This window comes from Gopherus flavomarginatus, chromosome 1 (assembly GCF_025201925.1).
Source record: "Gopherus flavomarginatus isolate rGopFla2 chromosome 1, rGopFla2.mat.asm, whole genome shotgun sequence".
In the NCBI taxonomy this organism is placed as follows: domain Eukaryota; kingdom Metazoa; phylum Chordata; order Testudines; family Testudinidae; genus Gopherus; species Gopherus flavomarginatus.
The window spans coordinates 118399315-118422742 of NC_066617.1; the positions used below are offsets into that span (position 1 = coordinate 118399315).

General features: G+C 47.2%; 1 protein-coding gene across 13 annotated transcripts in view; it reads left to right on the top strand.

Moving 5' to 3' along the window:
- Nucleotides 1–23428, top strand: part of CACNA1C (calcium voltage-gated channel subunit alpha1 C) — an 882295-nt gene that overhangs the window by 590479 nt on the left and 268388 nt on the right. For all 13 annotated transcript variants that reach the window (XR_007768991.1, XM_050920782.1, XM_050920762.1 and 10 more), the window contains 4 exons: nt 1230–1320; nt 18359–18385; nt 20768–20928; nt 21797–22022. Coding sequence is in view for 12 of the 13 variants with exons in the window: in XM_050920782.1 (XP_050776739.1) it covers nt 1230–1320; nt 18359–18385; nt 20768–20928; nt 21797–22022 (505 nt within the window). In the remaining variant the exon portion in view is untranslated. The remainder of the gene's footprint in view (nt 1–1229; nt 1321–18358; nt 18386–20767; nt 20929–21796; nt 22023–23428) is intronic.

Sequence of the window (23428 nt, forward strand, 5' to 3'; positions counted from 1 at the left end):
TAAAAAAATGTAGACCATGCATAAATAAAGGAACGTTTTTTTAAATGTTTCACTGTTAATCTCTTTGGTGGTTTTGCCAAACTTTCCCTCCAGTTTCCATTGATCCTATTTATAAACTTTCAAGGGACTAATTCACTGAAAGAAACAGAGCAGCAGCTCTTGTCCCACTCTTTTCTGATTGGGGAACTTGTGTATATACTTAAGTTATACCTGCCTGGCCTGACCTATGCAATAAGGCCACAGACTTGCTCAGCAAACTGCATAAGTAGGACCCTACCAAATTCATGACAGTGGAAAACGCATCACGGACCATGAATTCTGACCTCCCCTGTGAAATCTGGCTATTGTAGAGGAGGGGCAGGACTTGCACCACACCCAGAGGCTCCTACTCTGCACCAGGCTCCAGCTGCTAGTCCTGGCCAGGATAGGAAGGGATGGGACTTCCTCTTCCTCTGCAGGAGCTACTACTGGGGCCAGGTCAGACCCACCTCCAAGAACCTCCCCCAGCTGCAAGAAGCTCAACGGCTGCTGAGTGGGAGCCCAGCTCTGAAGGCAGCGCTGCCACTAGCAGCAGCCCGGCAGAACTAGCAGCTGGAGTTTGCCACAGAGTAGGAGCTCCTGGCTGGGACATCCTCAGCTCTGCCCCTTCCGGGCTCCAGGTCCAGTGCTCAGGGTCAAAGGGGTCTTGGGCTGGCTGTGTGTGGGGAGAGATGACCACAGCATCCTCTTGACCGTGACATCCACCCATAAGGCTGGCCCTGCCGTCCCCAAAAAAGTGGCAGCCCTTCCCCCATACCATGTGACCCTCATCTCTGTGCTGCTGCTGGGCAGTGGAGCTGCCTTCAGAGTTGGGTGCCTGGCCAGCAGCCACCGTCCAGCAGTCCAGCTCTGAAGGCAGCACTTCATAAGTAAGTGACGCCCCCGCCACAATAGCCTTATGACCTCACCACCACTACAGCTCCCTTTTGGGTCGGGACCCCCACGGTTACAATACCTTAAAATTTCAGATTTAAACATCTGAAACCATGAAATTTATTATTTTTAAAATCCTGTGACTGTGAAATTGATAAAAATGGACCATGAATTTGGTAGGGTGCAATGCATAAGGCTCAGATGTTGCTACTTAGAGTCCTTTGCTAAGCTGGCACTTCCATTGTCATTGGTTGCTAATAGATGTGTTACAAAGTAATCACCAGCTCTTTGCTTTTTCTTCACTTTGACCTTTGCAGTGAGCATGCCTACAAGTGAGACTGAGTCCGTGAACACAGACAATGTGGCAGGAGCAGATATTGAAGGAGAAAACTGCGGTGCTAGGCTGGCGTGAGTACATATATAAAGATATCGATGTTGCTTTTACTGCATGCGAGATTGATTTAAAGGGTTAAGTCCAAATATTTTAAATGCAAACTTAAGGGTTTTTAAACAAGAAAATGGTACATGTTGAGTTACGAAAACTAATAGGCCACATTCTGATCTCAGTCAGGTAAATCCAGAGTGACTCTTGATCTCAGTGGAGGGATTTAGGATTTACACAAGTGTTAATTAGACCAGAATCAGGTGCACTATAAAAAGAACTGTTCCCATGGTCTTATATACAAATGAAAATTAAAGCAGAATAAGGTAGGGTGTAAATTTGAAGTGGATTAACTATTCCTGATTAACTTCATCTGAGGACACTCTTATTCCAGAATAAGATTTTCAGAATAAGTAATATTCTTATTCTGAAATATGAATGTCTGCACATGGAGTTAATCAGTAATAGCTATTCTGGCATGTAGACAAGCCCTATAATTTACTTTTTTTTAAGTTGATGAAAACTGTTTTGTTTTGTTTTTAAATTAAACATTCTCCTGTATTGATAGATACCCAGACAGAATGACATTGTTCTGGCTAGCACATGAGAACCAAAGAGTGAAACTGACTAGTCTGATTTAATGAGCTGAGTGACAGGTAAAAAGCAAGCAAACATTATATATTATGTAAAATCATTTTGATATTCAGAATTATTTCAGGTTTAATTACTTAAGGTGTTATTAATAAAACAGATAACATAATTTAAATATATATCTGTGGTCACAAACCTGCAAGCCTCAAGAGTTGCAGCATTGGGCCACATATTTTTATTTTGAAAAGTATCCATTTAAAAGTGATGGATCCAGATTCCAGAATTCTTGATATGTTCTCAGTTCAATGCACAGTGCTTTTATCAGGACTAATGGGATTTGTACTACACATCAAGCTCTGATTACTGTACATAGCACAATACCTCTTCTTATAAAAATGGTAATGACGACATAGAAGTACCTCAGTCAGAAAAAATGCTATGAGTCATAAAATCTATTGGGCACATATGCAAAATATGTGAGACAGTATTTCTGGAAGGTATTTAAAATATGTGCTGGACTATGGCACTCCCTTGTGTGAGTGCAAAGCAGAGGGAAAAGGCATTTTCTCTCACCCTCTTGCATGGCTCTCACAAGGACTGGTCACAACTGCAGGCACAATGCTACGTCAGTGTGCACCCAGGAGCATATGTCATGCCAAAGGGAGGAAGTGGTAGGTGGGATTATAAGTGACATCACTACCTCAATTGCCCTGCAGAACAGGCCCAGCACACCTGTGGTGCAGCCTGCACAGTCCCCTTGCAAACTGGAGAACTCAGGGAGGCAAAAATCTGCCTCAAGCTCCCTGGGACCTATACTATACAAGCATAATTTAGGCCCCATAATATTGGTCAGCAGTTGACACCATCTGTAATTACTTATCTGGTGTGCACAAAGTTATTTGCAAGTGCAGTTTGTTTTCATCACCCAGCTCAAAAACCTCATGAAAAATTATTTATCCTTTTTCCTTGTGCTCCCTCTGTCTGCTGCATCCACCTGTTGTCTTTTGCATATTTAGATTGTGAGCTCTTTGTGGCAGGGACTGTCTCTTTTTTCCTTTGAGTGTATAGTGCTTGTCACAGTGAGGTCCTTAGGCGTGAGCGTAATACAAATAATAATAAAAATGGCAAATGTATTATAATGTCTATATAGTCACCTATAATTTAATATTACAATGTGCATTCATATCATGCTTTTCATCCCAAAGGATCCTAAAGCTTTTCATGGTCTGTGTATGTAGGGTTCACTTTTCCAGCACTGAAGTGCAACCACCTTCAGGGTGAAAAGTGACAGCTATCTGAAAGTGCCAAGAGACACTGCACATTCATGGGTTTAGGAGACATGAAGGATGACTTGTCCTATGTTGAAACTGCAGAGGGGATTTTGACAGCTAGAGTAGAGTTACCTTAATTGGAAAGTGGCCAGGATACTGAGGCTAACACTCAGTTCTGTAGGTAATCAGGTTCTTAGATATATGTTTCTGTGGGGTGCAAAGTGGGCCTAAAATAGCCAGAGATGACCAGTGGAAAATTCCACTTTGCTACTTTCTGCTCCAGCTATCCACCTACCCAAAGTGTAAGGACAGGACATGTCAGGGGAAATCCAGGGGCTGGGCATGGACAGGAAGGTGCATGGTGGAGCAAAGTTCCTTTACACCTTATCCTCAACTATGGTAGAAATTAAGACAGGCCCATTGCTGTTCTAAATTCTACCAGGCTTGGACAGCTGAGGATCAAGGAGGGAGATGCAGCCATCTCTCTGCAGTTACCACTCTCCACTATATCTGAGAACATCTCAAACATAGTGGGAAATTGAAGCCAATACAGTTTTATGGAGAGGGGGTTCACATTCCTTCCTCCAAAAAAAGACTAGAATCTTAGAAAACTTTTCTTTGGCCAAAAGACGACTGGGTGCAGGTTACTCTAGGCCCCATTGATACTGTCCCAAGCATCAGGGAAATGGAAGATGCTCCCTGCCACCAGGATAATAAGAGACCACACCAGTGTGTTTGAAATCCAAACTCAAATCTGGACTGAGCTCCACATTTTGCCAATGGTTCCTGTCTTAATAATGGGCCTGAACCAATAATCTGGATCTGAAAACTCTCCAACTTTAGATGCTTGGGCCCATCTCTAGTTTATTGTAGTTGTCATGTCTCCCTCTCAGGCAGCAAGAAGTCTGAAGTTCAGATTGTTAGGATGTACCAAATCCTGAAGTTCCTATTAAGTCCTTGTTCAATCCTCATGTAAGCCAAAATACACCATGGAGCGTGTGAAAAATTATGTAAGAATTTCACAATTTGACCTATTAAGTTCAATGAGTGTATTCCTTGAGGAGAGGCTGAGTAAGGACTTCAGGACTTAGCCTGATAATAGGGAAATAGTGATTAGCTCAATTTGTTCTAAAATACAGGGGCAATTCTTGTACGAAGAATGCTGAATCTTTCAAACAAGTCTGTAGGGCCATATCTTCAGTTCCTAACAGGCTTTTTTTTTTTTTTTCTTTTTTGGTTCATTTGGCTTCCATTGAGCGATGCCCATTTACTCCATCTGAAGATCTGACCTGTACTTTTTAGCAGAACTTTGTGAGTTCATCTTTCCACTGGAATTTGCGTGCACAAATGAAATAACTAGATGAGCTTTGTAAAGCTTCAGTTTGTCTTTTAGGCAAATTATCATTTCCACAAATCTGGTAAAATCTCAGTGGCAATGAGTCACTTTCATCTTGTTATAAGCACATTTTTTCCCAGAGGGCAGAGATCATGCTGGGCAAACTACAACCGGACATGACAGGAGCAGTAGGGAGATTTCAAGTCAAAGTTGATTTTTTTAGTGACATCCAGCTAAAGGGTATTTAACTCTGTCAGTTTGGCAAGTCAACCTCACCATCAGAATGTACTTATGAAAAGAGGAAGACGTGCCCTTGGAAGAAGGAAAGGAAAAGCAATGTTATTAAAGATAACTTAGAATTACCGGATGTTCTTTCTGTTCTTATATGAAGTAGTAGAACCTTAAAAAAAGGTCTGTGAATGGCAGAAATATCAACACAAGAAGCCAGTTCCAATCATCTCTTTTGGAAATGGAAATCTCCCTTGACAGCCTTACCTGACTTCATGGAGATATGTTCTCAGTGAGATCAGGAGAGCACCCCTCCAGCAGAAGTAGTTTCCTGGTGAATCATCCTCCAAAGAAACTTCTATCTTCTATAGTACCTAAGCCTAGAGCAAGTGCCTTCTTCAGCTGAGCTGTCTGGAGTGATGCTAACCTTAGAACCAACAGGAGTTCTAGGAAGAGTTAAATTTGGATTTCTTGATTTGGTTAATGTGCTTTACATCCAGTTTATCAAAACAAAAACAAAATATCCGTGTCAAATTCATCCCTGGGGTAATTCCATGGAGTTATATCAGGGATGGGTTTGGCTCACAATGCCTAGGGTGGTTGTAATACATATCAGGTTTTGGGACCGTTCTGAATTTGATAAGACTATCAAGAACCATCTACAAGCATCCCAAAACTTCTGCAGTGCCAACATGACGTCACTCATACCATGACGTTGCCTCACACTGTGATAACATCTGCATTGGAATGGTAACATAACAGTTTTATCCCAAAGACAAAATTTGAAAGCGGTAACCCTAACCTTACCTCTTTCTCACCACAGCTGTGACTAACCTATTTTAAAAAGGTGTATTGAAATGCGTTTCCCATGATACTCTGCAACAAATAAACTGGTGTTAAACCTAGACCTAGGAGCAATGGATTTTGGATTAAGGAGCAGCCTTAGTCACAGGGCTTCCCAGCAGTGAGTAATTTATCTGAGATGCTGCATTTTTATCAGAAGATCATATGAATTCCCTACAGATATAAGTTTAATTTGGAGCCCATGTTCTTGTAGCTTAGATTTCTGAGGTCATGTAGTGACCCATGCTTAATATTAGCCTCACTGGAACTGAATTTTGAACTAGGTGCATCCATGAAATCTAGTCCTCCAGTACAACTGGAAATACATAGGGTGACATGAAGCTCTTGCTTTTGTATGAGTGGCTGATCTATAGAAAAACCCTTGCTGAGACTCATGTTTCAGGAGGCTACAGTAGAGGGTTGAAGCATTTGAACTCAAAGAAAGAAACAGCTTCAAATGATCAGTTTTCATTGGAACAATCAGCCATTTGGCATTTTCTTCTTGGTCAGAATTTGCTTTCAATTCTGGTATAGTCCAACCGTTTTCCACGGGGGGTTTAAAACAAAAAAGCCAGAATAAAACAAAATAAATGAGCTACACTGGCTTTTCAATTGAATATGCTATGTCCTGAAAATCTTGTAAATAATGAATGCTCTTGGCAGCAACTGATCCATCAGTGTATTTCCCTGGGTGCTTTTCCTTGTGCTCTTCTGGCTGGCAGAATAATTCCTTTGCAACTCCTAGAACAGTCAGCACAGGCGTCTGTGGAGAAGGGGGAAGAGCTGATCACATGCAGGTTTGTTGTCTGCCACGGCTGCTGCTGTTCTGGGCTTGACAAGCAAATCGTGTCTGAAAAGATGTCTTTGCTGCTGCAAGATCTCTGGTTGCTGCCACATCAGGAGCAATGGTAAGAAATCTCTGCCAAAAGCCCAGAAACTCACTGCTGAGTTCAGTAGGAAAATGCAAACACTTGGCCCTTGTTTCTCTTTCTTGTCTACGACCCTCCCAAGTATCACAGCCTGGACCATTGGTACTCATGGCCAAAGCCCGTTACCTCTTGAGATGTGTGTATAGAGGACAGTAGGTTGGCTTTATAGAGGAGGATCCTTCACATTTCCAACTCTGTGACTAGCCTGAACCACCCCACTCCCCTCACCCTTGCTTCACAGTCAGGTCTAGAGTATCCATTAGACTCTAAAACCCCAGTCTAGTTTCGCAACCTGCGGTGTAACTCCTTGAGTAGCAAATCACCTTAAGATTTCAGCAGGACAGATTTGGGGATTTGGGGATAGATTTCACCCTCAACAAGTTTGCGAATGACACTAAGCTGGTGGGAGAGGTAGATACACTGGAGGGTGGGGATAGGGTTCAGAGTGATCTAGACAAATTGGAGGATTGGGCCAAAATAAATCCGATGGGGTTCAACAAGTACAATGCAGAGTCCTGCACTTAGGACGAAAGAATCCCATGCACTGCTACGGGCTGGGGACTGGCTGGCTAGGCAGCAGTTCGGTAGAAAAGGACCTGGGGATTACAGTGGACGAGAAGCTGGATATGAGTCAACAGTGTGCCCTTATTGCCAAGAAGGCTAACAACATATTGGGCTGCATTAGTAGGAACACTGCCAGCAGATCAAGGGAAGTGATTATTCTTGAGTGATGGCTCATATCCATTCCAGGTAGGTGTGCGCGCCGCGCGTGCATGTTTACCGGAAACTTTTTTACCCTAGCAACTCCAGTGGGCCGGCAGGTCGCCCCCAAGAGTGGCGCCACTATGGCACTTGATATATACCCCTGCCGGCCCGCCCGCTCCTCAGTTCCTTCTTACCGCCGTGTCGGTTGCTGGAACTGTGGAGTGCGGGTTGCTGTCCTCCACGTACCTAGCTCTCTTGTACACTGTTGGTAGTCGTAGTTGTAAATAGTTTTATAGACAGTTTAAAGTAGTATATTAGTTAGTTGTTTATTGTATATAGTTGTATAACTTGTTCGCGGGTGGGCCGTTGCCCTTCCCAGCGCCCGGCACCGGGCTCATGCCTTGTTCGCCGGGCTTCAAGCAGTGCTCGGCATGCAAGAAGCCGATGCCGACTAGCGATCCCCACGACACGTGCCTCAAGTGCGTGAGGGAATCGCACATCATTGAGAAGTGTCGTATATGCAAGGCCTTTAAGCCTTGCACAAAGAAGGAGAGGGATCAAAGACTCCGCGCTCTCCTAATGGAAGCGGCACTGACTCCGGTACCGGCGGCGCAACCGGCCACTTCTACTCTGGCACCGGACCGCGCCGGCACCGGCAAGACTCCCCGGCACCGTCCATCCCCGGCACCGGGAGCAGACCCAAGACCCTCGAAATCTGCAACACCATCTAGGCAGGCTCCAGTGGAACACCCGGCACCTACCTTGGCCGCGGCACCGCCTGCAGGGCTGCTGTCGACTCCGGGTCCGGAAGGTCCGTCGAGTCCAGCCCCTCCTAGCTCCCCCTTGAGATCAAGGGTCGAGCTGTTAGTCCCATCTACGCCGGAGACCTTTGCCTCGGCACGGGACTTGATAGCGCTCACGGAGCCATCGCAGCCTCAAACCATGGCACCCCCGGGACGAGGAACCTCCAGAGGCAAACCGATGCTGAGAGCACTGTCTCCGGAGTCCAGGCACCGATCGCCCCGGAGACGTGATCGCTCGCGCTCTGGGCGCCGCTCGTAGTCCCGGCACCATTCTCGGCGGTACCGGTCGCACTCACGGCACCGATCAGCATCTGCACGGTCCCGGTCTGGCTCCTCTTACCACCAGCACCGAGACTCTAGGAGCCATTCATCTCGGCGTTCAGCTCCTCGGTCGACCTCCCGGCACCGAGCCGGTGGTAGGTCCCGATCCCGGTCGACCTCCCGGCACCACGTTGGTGACAGGTCCCGGTCCCCACTGCCATCCCGGCACCGCGCTGAACGAAGATCGCGGTCCCGCTCTCGGCGCCGACCTCGAGGCAGATCCCAATCCGGATCCCGGCACCGACTACCACGCCGTTCCCGGTCCCGATCCCGGCACCGGTACGGCTGGTGGTACCAATCCTCGGCACCAAGCAGATCGTCGGCGTCGGCATATAGAGAGGTCTATCAAACTGGCTCAGCACCTCCGTGGCCTTCAAGGGAACCATCCGTGTCCTCTCAGGCGGAGAGCGCCTATACGCTGGACCAGGACAGACACTCGGCCCTGTTTCAGGACCCTCCACCTCAGGAACGAGGGCCTCAACATTGGGGGTTTTGGACCCCATGGGCGTACCACCAAGCCCAGGGTCCGCAACATATCACTCCCCGCCCTGCAGCGGAACGCAGGCCACCAGAGGCAACGGTGTCTAGACCCCCTCCCTCCCCGGAAGCAGAAGACAGGTCCAGCCACCAGGACCCAGAGCTCCCTCCAGTGACGGAGGTGCAGCCCCAGACAGAACCCCCCGTGGACGCTCTGTTGCCAGGGATTTCCTCGTCATCTTCCCCTGATGAGGCAGTGGCGGGTACCTCGTCCTCCAGCCCTCCCCCTCTAGATCTTAGGGCACACCAGGACCTCCTCCGACGCGTGGCACAGAACCTGGACATTCAAGCAGAGGAGGTCTCTGAAATCGAGGACCCTGTGGTGAGCATCCTCTCCGCCGATGCGCTCACCAGAGTGGCCCTGCCTTTCATCAAGACTATTCAGGCCAACACCGCTACTATCTGGCAGTCACCGGCCTCCATCCCTCCGACCGCTCGAGGAGTGGAAAGGAAGTACATGGCCCCCTCGAAGGGCTATGAATACCTGCACGTTCACCCGACACCCTGCTCCCTTGTGGTCCAGTCGGTGAACGACAGGGAGCGCCATGGTCAAGAGGCCCCAGCGCCCAAGTCTAAGGAGGCGAGGCGGATGGACCTCCTGGGCCGCAAGGTCTATTCAGCGGGGGCGCTACAGCTCAGGGTCTCGAACCAGCAGGCCCTCCTTAGCCGCTACTCCTTTAACTCTTGGGTGGCGGCGGGAAAATTTGCAGAGCTGTTACCGCAGGACGCCCGTCAGGAGTTTACCACCATTCTGGATGAGGGCAAAAAGGTAGCGAGGACCTTACTACAAGCCTCCTTAGATGCTGCGGACTCGGCCGCTTGGACCCTTGCCTCGGGGCTTATGATGCGCTGCATTTCCTGGCTTCAGGTCTCTGGCCTTCCGCCAGAGCTCCAGCATACTATATAGGACCTCCCTTCGAAGGCCAGGGCCTGTTTTCTGCTGAGACAGACCCCAGACTAAAGGACCTTAAAGACAATAGGGTCATAATACGGTCTTTGGGGATGCATATGCCTGCGACACAGCGCAGGCCATTCCGGCAGCAGAACCCACAACAGCAGTGTCGGCCGTATCCTCAGTTCCGTCCGCGGCAGGACCTCACTAGGCGCCGCGGCAGGAACAACCGACACAGACAGTCGGGTGGCCAAACGGGGCAAAACCAAGGCTCCGCCAAGGCCCCTCCCGGACCCAAGCCTTCATTTTGAAGGTGCGCCAAGGGCACAGTACCAGTTTCCCCTCCGGATCCTTCCCCGCAGTTTTCCAACTGTCTTTCATTTTTCCTCCCGGCGTGGACCCAAATAACATCGGACCGTTGGGTCTTGCACACTGTGCAGGCCGGTTATCGCCTGCAGTTTTCATCACCCCCCCCCCACCCACCACCCTCGTCCCTCTTCAGGGACCCCTCTCACGAGCAATTCCTCCATCAGGAGGTGCAGACGCTCCTCGTCAAGGGAGCCATAGAGGAGGTTCCGAGAGCGAGAAGGGCAAGGGGATTTATTCCCGCTACTTTCTAATCCCCAAGTCCAAGGGGGGCCTCAGGCCTATCCTCGACCTGCGGGAACTCAACAAGTATATGGTAAAGTTGAAGTTCCGTATGGTATCCCTTGGAACCATCATCCCATCCCTGGATCCCGGAGACTGGTACGCCGCCCTCGACATGCAGGACGCTTACTTCCATATCACCATATCCCCCCAGCACAGGCGTTTCCTCCGCTTTGTGGTCAACCGCCAACATTATCAATTTGCGGTCCTCCCGTTTGGCCTCTCTACGGCCCCAAGGGTGTTCACAAAATGCATAGCAGTCGTCGTCGCATACGTTCGGCGTGGCCGCATTCATGTGTTCCCCTACCTCGACGACTGGCTGATCCGGGGCACATCGGAGCTGCAGGTCCGCGACCATGTCCGCAGGATCAGCAGCCTCTTTGCTGCCCTGGGCCTCGTGATCAACGTGGACTAGTCTACTCTGCTCCCCACGCAGAGGATAGAGTTCATCGGGGCCGTTCTGGACTCTACCCTAGCCAGGGCCTTGCTACCCTTGCCCAGGTTCCAGTCGCTGTCGGCCATCATTCTGCGCTTGCAGGCGGCCCCGCTGACCTCTCTAAGAACATGTCTGGCCCTCCTGGGACATATGGCGGCCTGTACATTCGTGACAGCGTATGCCCGACTCCGCATGAGGCCTCTTCAATCTTGGTTCATCGCGCAGTACCGGCCGGCCAGACATTCGTTGGACACAGTTGTCACCGTTCCCCAAAGGGTACTGGACTCCCTTCGGTGGTGGCTGGACCAGTCCGTAGTCTGTGCGGGGCTCCCGTTCCATCCGCCCCAGCCCTCGGCATCCCTGACGACGGACGCCTCAGATCTGGGCTGGGGGGCGCACTGCGGCGCCCGAAGAACTCAGGGCCTGTGGACCCCTCAGGAGCTGGACCTCCACATCAACATACGGGAGTTGAGAGCGGTCCGTCTTGCTTGTCAAGCGTTCGTCCATCACCTTCAAGGTCGTTGTGTCGCGGTGTTCACTGACAACATGACGACCATGTTCTACATCAACAAGCAGGGCGGCACTAGGTCCTCTCCCCTATGTCTCGAGGCGATGCGTCTCTGGGAGTTTTGTATAGCCCATGCTGTTCACCTTTCCACCTCCTATCTCCCGGGAGTACGAAACACTCTAGCGGATCGACTGAGCAGGTCCTTCCGCTCGCATGAGTGGTCCCTCCGTCCAGACGTCGCCCTCTCACTCTTCCAGAGGTGGGGTCGTCCCCGGATGGACCTCTTCACGTCCATGGAGAACAGGAAATGTCGAACATTCTGCTCCTTTCAGGGTTGGGAGCCCAGGTCTATAGCGGATGCCTTCCTGATCCCATGGGCAACCCACCTGTTTTACGCGTTCCCTCCCTTTCCGCTGATACACAGGGTCCTCCTCAAGGTGCGCAGAGACAGAGCTCGTGTGATTCTGATAGCTCCAGCGTGGGCCAGACAACATTGGTACCCCATGTTACTGGACCTCTCAGTAGCCAACCCAGTTGCCCTGCCCCTTCATCCGGACCTGATCACCCAGGACCACAGCAGGCTCTGTCACCCAGACCTTCGGTCTCTGCACCTTACAGCATGGCTCCTGCGTGGTTGACCGGCTCCGAGTTACGCTGCTCTACCCCGGTTCAGGAGGTTCTCCTGGGCAGTAGAAAGCCTTCCACCAGGGCTACTTACTCGGCTAAGTGGAAGCGTTTCTCCTGTTGGTGTTCGGAGAAAGGTCTTCTCCCTATGGAGATTCCCATCACCACTATTCTGGAGTACATCTGGTCCCTCAAGGCCCAGGGTCTGGCGTTTTCGTCCCTTCGGGTTCACCTAGCGGCTATCTCCATGTTTCATCCTGGAGGGGACGGACGTTCCGTCTTCTCCCACCCTATGGTGGCGAGATTCCCGAAGGGACTGGAATGTCTCTATCCACAGGTCCGCCCTCCTGCCCCTTCATGGGATCTCAACCTGGTTCTAACTCGGCTCATGGGTCCTCCATTTGAGCCGTTAGCTACTTGCTCCCTGCTCTATCTCTCATGGAAGACCGCCTTCCTAGTGGCCATCACCTCAGCTAGACGGGTGTCAGAACTACGGGCCCTCACAGTAGATCCCCCGTATACGGTCTTCCATAAAGACAAGGTGCAGCTGAGACCACACCCTGCCTTTCTTCCCAAGGTGGTCTCAGCTTTCCACATTAACCAGGAGATCTTCCTCCACGTCTTTTTCCCAAAGCCCCATTCATCCCGCAGGGAGCAACAGCTCCACTCGCTAGATGTCCGTCGGGCGCTAGCGTTTTATGTGGACAGGACCAAACCGTTCCGCAAGTCCCCCCAGTTATTCATGGCGGTAGCGGACCGGGTCAAGGGACTACCGATTTCCTCGCAGAGGATATCTTCCAGGGTTACCTCCTGTATCAGGACCTGTTATGACCTGGCCCACGTTCCGACGGGCCGTGTGACTGCTCACTCCACCAGAGCGCAGGCATCATCGCTGGCTTTCCTTGCCCGCGTGCCGATCCAAGACATTTGTAGGGCGGCGACCTGGTCATCGGTCCACACATTCACTTCCCATTACGCCCTGGTTCAGCAGTCCAGAGATGATGCGGCCTTTGGCTCTGCAGTGCTCCAGGCTGCGACCTCTCACTCCGACCCCACCGCCTAGGAAAGGCTTGGGATTCACCTACCTGGAATGGATATGAGCAATCACTTGAAGAAGAAAAGACAGTTACTCACCTTGTAACTGGTGTTCTTCGAGATGTGTTGCTCATATCCATTCCACACTCACCCTCCTTCCCCACTGTCGGAGTAGCCGGCAAGAAGGAACTGAGGAGCGGGCGGGCCGGCAGGGGTATATATCAAGTGCCATAGTGGCGCCACTCTAGGGGGCGACCTGCCGGCCCACTGGAGTTGCTAGGGTAAAAAAGTTTCCGGCAAACGTGCACGCGCGGCGCGCACACCTACCTGGAATGGATATGAGCAACACATCTCGAAGAACACCAGTTACAAGGTGAGTAACCGTCTTTTGTCCTCTCTTCGGCACTGGTGAGGCCACATCTGGAGTACTGCATCCAGTTTTGGGCCCCCCACTACAGAAAGGCTGTGGATAAATTGGAGAGAGTCCAGTGGAGGGCAACAGAAATGATCAAGGGGCTGGGGCACATGACTTATGAGGAGAGGCTGAGGAAACTGGGTTTATTTAGTCTGCAGAAGAGAAGAGTGAGTGGGGATTTGATAGCAGCCTTCAACTACCTGAAGGAGGGTTCCAGAGAGGATGGAGCTAGGCTGTTCTCAGTGGTGGCAGATGACAGAACAAGGAGCAATTATCTCAAATTGTAGTGGGGAAGGTCTAGATTGGATATTAGGAAATACTATTTCACTAGGAGGGGGGTGAAGTATTGGAATGGGTTACCGAGGGAGGTGGTGGAATCTCCATCCTTAGAGATTTTTAAGGTCCAGCTTATTAAAGCCCTGGCTGGGATTATTTAGTTGGGGTTGGTCCTGCTTTGAGCAGGAGGTTGGACTAGATGACCTCCTAAGGTCTCTTCAAACTCTAATCTTCTTTGATTCTATGATTTTATGGACATGCTCTGCTGTCTCTTACCACTGCTGGCCAGCAGCTGTCATTCCAGTACAATTCAGTGCCCATCCAGTCAGGTTGGAGTTGCTCTTTAATTCTCGTGGAGTCAGAGCAATACTACAGTGAGAGAACAGGAGAGGAGAAATGGCATCAATCTCCAGGCATTGTTTCAGCTCACTGATTCTGCCAGGAAACTGTGTATAGTTGTCAAATAAAGATCTTCCCATCAAGTCACAGTGGAGTCGTGGGAATATCTGAACCCTTATTAGAAGCAAAGTTAACTATCCTTTTGTCATCAGTACTGTGTCCCAGTTTACTAGAAGCCTTTAGTTAATACACAAAGGGCCAGTTACTATCATCACTTACATCTGTGCATCTCCACTGATGTTAATGGGGTTACACAGAATGTACCTGAAAGAAGAGCTTGGTTTAACGACTGCCATAGGAATTACACAGGCATATCTGAGAGCAGAAATCATCTCTAACAATTTTACTAGTTTTATTGCTGGGTACATACCTGAAACTGACTGACCCTCTTAAAGTGTCCTGCATTTGTGTTGCATGCATTTGTCACATGAAAGGTATAAAATGGGATCTTTTGGTGGTTGTCTCTGTTTCAGGCATTCCAAAATCCTGAGTTGAAACAAGCAAGGAATTTTTGTAGCACCTTTAAATTAATCAGGAAAAAATGTTATCTGGAAAGTTTTGTTTTACTGTTTGACCATTAACTGCACCACTAACCTGTGTCATATCAACATGCAATCAGTGTCACAACACTAGGATTAGTGTTAAATCTAAGGTCTGAACAATGCACTTCCTTGGATATGATGAATATCCCAAAAGTTTTGTACATCCTAGAGTTACAATAAGTGAATTTCTATGCTACTGATGTTCTGAGAGCTTTTAGTTGTGTCCATAGGGGTTTATAGGTCATCAGGAAGATAATTACTTGAGAGGTTATACAGTATAGTAGTAGCTGTGACCAAGGTTGACAAATAATTACATGGTTATATTTTGGTAAAATCTGTACACTGAGAATATCTGTACAATATCATGATTGATATTACATGCTTGGAGACCTGTAAGGTGTTCCCAGAATTGCTGTTCTGGTAGATGCAGTTATATTGGTGCCTAATCCTCCCCATTCTCAGTGCAATAGATTTTATTTCTGTATAGCTTTCATACCAGAGTATCACACGTTTCTTCATAAACATCCTTCTGTTTGTCTCCTATGGAATACTTGGTGGTCTGATGTGTGATGGTGTTGTGTAACGGTTTTGTCAGTAAGAATCTGGGCTATAGCAGATTTCTGTGATTTATGCAGATCACCCTGAACTCATTAACTCTTTGTACCCCACATACTATCTGTTGTATGTTACAGATTTATGGAGATATAATTTTTAAAAAGTTTTAGGGAATTAAAAACCAAACAGGGGACTATTTTGGCGTCCTTCTTTCTTTAAACTTAGGTGAGTCTAACTTTGCTCAGAGAGAGCTCTAAAAACATCTAATAATGATCTAAAATAGCTTTCCTGTATTTTAAATGTCAGGATTGTAAGATCCAATATCTGAAGACCTTCCAGAGCTAGAAGTAAAAGCTGTGTTTCACTGGAAAACTGAGAAGCTCTCTTTTCCAGTGACATAAAGCTCCTAACATAATAGGGTTGTGAAGTATTGGTCTTAAACTCATCACTTTGTCTAGCACTAAATTTTGTCCGCTCTGAGCCTCAGGCAGGTGTAATTTTGGAGTGGCACAAAGGGTTTGTAACAAGGGACCAGAATCCAGTCTGTTGACAGCAATAGAAATAGACAGGGCTGCTCAGAGGAGGGAGGGGCAAGTGGGGCAATTTGCCCAGGGCCCTGCAGGGGCCCCCAAGCACTGGCCCAGCGGCAGGCTGGGTCTTCGGCAGCATTTCAGCAGCAGAGGACCCTTTAGTGCTGCTGAAGACGCAGAGCGACTGAAGGGCCCCCCGCTACCGAAATGCCGCGGAAGGCCCAGACCACCACTGGGTGAGTACAAGTGCTGCAGCTCCCCCACTTTGCCCCAGGCCCTCTGAATCCTCTGGGCGGCCCTGGAAATAGATATAACGGCATGTTTTTGTGTGAGAAGGATGACTGTGGTTCTGAAAGGCAGGAGGCCTGTGGTAGTAAGGGTCAGTTGAGAGGAGTGTTACAGACTGGCTGGCCTACTGTACATAATGTTTCCATGTTTGTAGAATCAATCATATTATACAACTTATGTTTTCAGAATTCACATTTCCCCCTTTTATTCTGGCTCTAGATAAAAATATCTTCTTCCTTCCCTGACCTTTGCTATAGATATATAGCACCACCATGGGATAAACCTTCTGCCCTAGCAGAAGGGCATCCAAAGCAGTGGAAAGGTTATTAGCTAGTCTGATAGAGAAGTGAAGACACTTTGCCGCAGCTCCTTGTGCATCAGAGATGTAATTATCACATGCATGATAAGTATAACACCTGCCACAACTTTTTGCTTACCTAAATAAAAGGTTCCTTAAATGCCACACAGCTCTCTTTTTTTGTAAAGCCGGAAGGCCACTTGAATTCAGCCCGTGGGGTCCCCAGAGGTCTTTAAACTTCTGTCCTTCACCTTCCATTGGTCATATCCCCCATGACATCTTCCTCTCTCCACCTCTCTCCCTTGTTCCTCCCTACCGTTCTCTGGGAGTGACCTTTCCTCTCATTCTCTGTGCATCTTTCTATCTCTCTCTTACACCCTTTAACTTCTTCTTTCCATTCTCTGTGACTTGTCCCTTGCTCTGACTGCGCTCTCTCTCTCCTATTGCATGTTCACAAATTCTGATTTGTTTTAGGTCATAGTTTTAAAACATTCTTTAAAGCTGAATATTCATTAAATCTACATATTGTACAATCTATAGAGGTGGCTTTTCAAAACAAAACAAAACTTATTTCAAATTAAGTATTTGGAACCTCATAATATTAAGGATGTACCTCATTACTCCATTCACTTTTAAGCTCCCATTGTTTTTTTCAGCAATGTATTATATTTAGAAGATACATTATATTTAGAAGATTTTTGTGGTGTTATCTATATTCACTGCAGGCTGGTATGTGACCTAGTCTTCCTTGCATATGACACAGCAGGAGAGATGCATTCAATGCAGAGGATTTTTCTTTATTTGGACCATCTGCTGGTGAAATATGTTTCTATCTCTAAAATCCCTTCCAGATAAAGAAACTGACCCACTGGCCTCTGGTCTGTCAGTGACAGATCTCCCTGCACAGAGACAAAACCATTTTTAACATCACTATAAAAAGCATGGTTAAGAGATGGTTAAAACTCCATAATGATTTTGTCCCATCTATGTAAGCAGCTAAACAATTTTTAAGTGGGTTCAGGGGAACCTTTTGCTGACAACTATCATCAGCAGTGTATCAGTTTCCTTAGATGGAGCCTTAAGATGAGACGTTCCTGCGCAACTCAACAGTAATTTCTCACCGACTAGAGCATGTGCAGATTCCCCTTTATATTCTGAAGAGTTTTTATTTGGTTATTGTTGTTTTCCACAGCTACATTAAGGTCATTTAAACTTTACTTTTGTGTGTTAATAGGCAGGGTAGTGTAATGATCAGAGAAAAGAATTGGGAGTCTATTCTTGGCTTTACCTGTGACTTGCAGTAAGTCACCTAGGTCACTAAACTTGGGTGCCTCAAATTAGACACTAAAATACATATTTAGGATGAAAGTGGTTTGATTTTCCAGGGTGCTGAGCACCCGCAAATTCCACTGAAGTCAATGGAAACTGTGGGCTCTCAGTGCCTTTGTAAATCAGGCCACTTTAATTTACATGACTACATGTGACTGTAGGCATCCAAATTTGAAATTGTTGGTCATAACCCTTTATACCTTAGTTTCACCAAAATGAAGATGATATTTGCCACCAACACCCTTTGCAAAGTGCTCCGAGAGCCTCAGGTGAAAAGTGCTATATAAAGACAAAGTGTTAATATTTCTATATTAACATACATTTATTTCATATTAAAGTAAAATCCGAGGACTCTAACTCTTCAATGACAAAAGGAAAAAGAAGAAGATGGTCACATTTGTATAAGATATTTGGTAACAGGGTTATGGTAACCCTTGGCATCAGAATGACCTCTTAGATAACAGAAGGGCTGTTTCATTGATGATGTAGGTGACGGAATCCTCAGGTTCATGTCATCACTCCCACTCCTCTTACTAACAAGACTGTACTCTTCTTCTGCCAGGGCAACCACCAGTGGCGTGGATTGAGTTACAGTGTTCAAAGAGGAAAACAGTATGCTTTGGGAATCCATTGTGCTTATTCTTATTTCTTTCTATTGCTGTTCTCATGGAGGTCTAGAGTGTACAGTTCACTTAGAAGCACTAACAGTAACTCTTATCTTTCAGGCATCGGATCTCCAAATCTAAGTTTAGGTGAGTAAAATATAGTATATTTTTTGTCATTCCGCTGGTTTTGTATCCCACCTTTTAAAATAATCTTTCACTGTCACCATGGCACACGAATAGCTCTAAGCCATTCCCAGTGTTGCTAGATTTTAGTCAATCATCCACCAAAATCAGTGACCATTTTACTTAATATTAGACTGAAATAAGGTCCAAGAGTTAGAGGTGACACTTATCTCGGACATTCACATTTGCTGTTGTGTTGGCTCAGCTCCTGAAAGCTTCCCCATTGGTAACATTGGCTCATAGAATTATAGAAAGCTTGAGATAGACCAATTAGATCATCAGCTGATATTCATTCCACTGAAAGGCCAACCCAAGGGCTTGCTTTTCATAGCACTGGTTAGTGTTCTGTTCTGTTTAGTTGTAAATGTCTCAAGAGAGAGAGCTTCCATGTTAAATTAGGCTTCATCCCACCGCTGCACAGAATTGGAATCTTTTACCTTTATGTAGCAGGATCCACAGAGTTTCCCTACTGGATGTAAGGACTAACAAATTTATTTCAACATGAGCTTTCGTGAGCTAAAGCTCATGCTGAAATAAATTTGTTAGTCTCTAAGGGGCCACAAGTACTTCTGTTCTTTTTGCGGATACAAACTAACACGACTGCTACTCTGAAACCTACTGGATGTTTGATTCTTAATAATTTATCAGCTTTTAGAAATGTGTGGAGGGCGTGGGCTGACCAGACATATACTTATACTGCCAGAATTTACTCCATCATGCTCATAAATATATACTTGTTCATTGTGAAAAAGGTTTCCAGTCCATTTCCCTCTCCTGTATGTGACCTATATTGGCTTCATGGCTTTGAATTCTAAGTCCAGCAAGATTTCTAACACTAGAATTTTATGAGAAATTTTTTTGCTTCCTCAGTAATTGAGACAGGACAGCTGCTGTTTTCTTCCTCATACACAAAATGTGACTAATAATGTAGAATCGTCATATTAACCCGTGCATATATACACAAGTACGTGTGAATGCACATGTACAGTACATGCATGCTGACACATGTAGACACACAGGAAAGCATAAGTATTACTATATGCATTTACATGCACGTATAATACACACACACACACACTCATGCATGTGCACACTTACACATTTTGGACTAGAGGAAGGCTGGAAAACAAGCCCACAGCATTAATGCTATTTGATCCTCACGCACTTCTTCCTGATGATTTCAGAGTATTTCTATTACCCAAGCACTACAATCATTTTCTCACTTTTCAAAAATAACACTTCTAGACTCTCTTCCACTTGAGCACACACAAACTACTTGTGTTTCGTAGAAATTTTTTTAGTATTTTACCTAGCTGACAAAGATTGACAGCTGAGTATCTGGTAAAATTTTTCTGTAAGATTCTTAAGCAGTTGTGAAGTATTTGGATCTGGCTTTAGTGTGTCTAGGTGCTGAACTCCGTCCTAGCACGAGGTCACTGCTTACCGCTGGCCAGGGAATGAGAGAGACAGGTCTAGCCAGGAAAAGTTCCCATGCCACTTTGTCATGTAATATATATATAATAAAAACTATTAGATGTATTATACGGTGCCAAGAGTTGCCTGGAAACTGGTTGCTAAGCAAGTTAAATTCTGAAGAGTAGGAGGTGTATAATTAGCTTTAAATACCTTCTGTAGTTAGTAATTACCCTCAGAAATCAGTGTGACACTCATGAGGGGCTGTGTTCATGGAAGGCATAATTTAAAGGGGTACTGTTTATTAGCAGATGGCATCCTTATCAACAGGCATAGGGGAAGATGTTGAGGGTCCCCATGGATCTCAAAGAAAATAGACTTTTTTGTGACATTGTTTTCAGTACAGAGTTGGCTGTCTTATTGGGCCTGATACTTATACCTGAGCACTTGACATTCCCACTCTTTGTTGAGACTCACTAGCTCACAGCACCTCTCTGGGGGCCTCGATTCCAGGCCCATTGTAGGCAACGAAAGACTTTCAAAGTTGACTTCAGTGGGCACTGGATCTGACCCATGACCAGGCCCACAGTTATTCAGTAAAGAAAAGCTTACTATTTCTGTGGAAAACAAGAAATCTCTAGAGGCCTTTTCTTTCTGGTCAGCACGTGTCCTCTCACCAAGGCATACTGGCTCAAAGGGCTCGTCCACCTGAGAATCTTAGTACTTTGTTTAGAACCGTGTTTTGTTCAGACATTGTGGTCACCCTGACCAGTAGTGGAGACTCTCTCCCAGCATGGATTTAAAAGCCTTTCACTGTCATCACTTCAGACTCCATAATACACCTGAATGAAAGCTGGAGGGCTTAACTGAGGGATTTGCAATGGCTTACACATCTCCATTTTTTCATCCCTTTTTCCTTTCTCCCATTTCAAGCCGTTACTGGCGCCGGTGGAACAGGTTCTGCAGGAGAAAGTGCCGAGCTGCTGTCAAGTCCAATATTTTCTACTGGCTGGTGATCTTCCTTGTGTTTCTCAACACCCTTACCATCGCCTCTGAACATTACAACCAGCCAGACTGGCTTACAGAGGTCCAAGGTGAGATGAGGCAGGTGGTTCTGATTGCTGTCCTTGTAACCAAGGGACGAACAAACTTACAGAGAAGGAGAAAGAGAAAGAGTTAATGAGGTCTGATGACCCGGTATTTGAAATCCCAGCCTTGAACTACAAACAAATACAAACACAATCCTCTATTTGCAGAGGATGCTAGACAGTATCTTAAATACATGATTGCATTATAAGAGGCCTCAGAGAACACTGAGGACTCAGCTGTTAGGAGCCCACCATCTACTAGCTAGAGAGTTCCTTTAGATCCAGGTGAGGTCACATAGTTGGAGTTTAGTGCTATCTGTGTATGCAGTACTTGGGCTGCCAGTTTAAGAGTAGATTCTCAGGGTTGTAAGTTCCCTAGTTTGTCACTCGAATGGCATTTATGATACATTCTGGTTACAAGGGAGGTGAGAAGAGAGGAATGATTTATGAAGTTCTCTTTAGTCTAAGAAATAAACAGCTGAATCCTCAGTGGAAATGAGAGCAGCTGAAAGGCTGAATTGAACAACAGCAGATAACATGGCAGCCAATAGCTGTAACCTGTACATCGGAAGATGACAAGCGTGACAGGAGGTTGTGCATTGAAAAGCACAGTTCCTGTCAAGGAGGTTATACAGCTGTGTAATACATGCATGTAGGAAGTGTTGTGATTGTAACCAGGGCTTCTATGCAAAACATTTTCATGCACGGATTGCCAGCACATAGGCCCACTTCCTTGGCTGCATGCTGAGCTGAGTCTTCTCTCTTTTCACTCTGACCTCAGCTGTTTTGCTGGCAGTAGTGGGTGGGATTTTTGGTGGTGGTGGTGGTTTTGGATTAAATTATAATAATTATTCTTTATCTGTTTTTTCATGAGACACTGCCAATAAGGTGCTGCTAGCTCTTTTCACGGCAGAGATGCTGCTGAAGATGTACAGCTTAGGTCTCCAGGCCTACTTTGTATCTCTCTTCAACCGCTTTGACTGCTTTATTGTTTGTGGAGGAATCCTGGAGACCATCCTAGTGGAGACCAAGATCATGTCACCGCTGGGCATCTCAGTGTTGAGATGCGTCCGACTCCTGAGAATATTTAAAATCACAAGGTACTTCTGTTTTCTGTGGAAGCCAATTTTGGGGATGAAGCAGGGACAGGCTTAGGAGCACTACCATCATGGACAAATATGGTACTTGATATCTGTTCCGCACACACATGTATCCAAATCACTGATCTCCTTGCCAGGGGCAGCTCCAGGCCCCAGCTCGCCAAGCACATGCTTGGGGCGGCAAGCCGCGGGGGGGCGCTCTGCCAGCGCCACAAGGGCGGCAGGCAGGCTGCCTCCGGCAGTTTGCCTGCGGAGGGTCTGCTGGTCCCATGGCTTCGGTGGACCTCCCAGAGGCGTGCCGCGGGACTAGTGGACCCTCTGCAGCAAACCACCGGAGGCAGCCTGCTTGCCGTGCTTGGGGCGGCAAAATCCCTAGAGCCACCCCGGCTCCTTGCAGCTCCATTCCGTCCACTATCCTACCTACTTCTTCGTATAAAACATTTCTTCCTCCAAAGGGCATCCCAGTTTCTGCTCAGTCATCTGCGGTGTGTATCTTTGGCAATACAGTGGTTTCTGGAGAGTAGCTGAGGACTAAAGGCACTTGCACACGATTGAGCAGAAACAGACACCTTCTTGGGGGGATGGGAGAAGGGAAAGGAGCAAGAAACAGCTGAGCAGAAATTCCATAGCCAAAGCGGAGCAGTTTGAGACTGGCCTGTTGATAGGGGATTTAGGATGCTTGTGTGCCTTATGCCAGGGTAAGGATGTCCTTGGGATGGAGATATCAGCTCTTTCATACGGAAGAAATGGGAGAAGTCAGAGTGAAGAGTTCATTGAGAATTGATCCCCTTTCTATACAGATTGGGGAGTTGTAAAGATTGGAGGCACGTCCATAGGCACTGACTTCGTGGGTGCTCTGGGGCTGGAGCACATACGGGAAAAAAATGGTGGGTGCTGAGCACCGACCAGCAGCTCCCCTATCAATGCCTCCCTCTCCCCCCAGTGCCTCTCACCCACCGACGGCTCCGCCAGTCAGCGCCTCCCACGCCTCCCAGCACCTCCAGCCCGAAGCAATCAGCTGTTCCACAGTGTGCAGGAGGCGCTGGGGGGAAGGGATGGAATGGGGGCAGGAAGAGGCAGGGTGGGGTGGGAGCAGGGGCTTGGGGGAAGGGGTGGAAAAGGGGCAGGACTCGGAGTGAAGCGGGGGTCGAGCACCCCCCAGGAACCAAAAAGTCAGCACCTATGGGGACCTCACTTGAAGAAACTGGAAACCATCCTCCTGAGTGATTAGCAAGGCTAGTTGGAAGCACTTTAAACTAAGCAGGTTAATGTATTAAAATATGGGAAGATGTTATCCACCAAGCTGCGTCTTTTAAGGGTCCCTGTCAAATCAAAAAGAAATTGGCATGTGCCCTTATTTTGCTGCTTTATGGTGACTCAAGGAGGCCTGAAATGCTGCGTTAAAT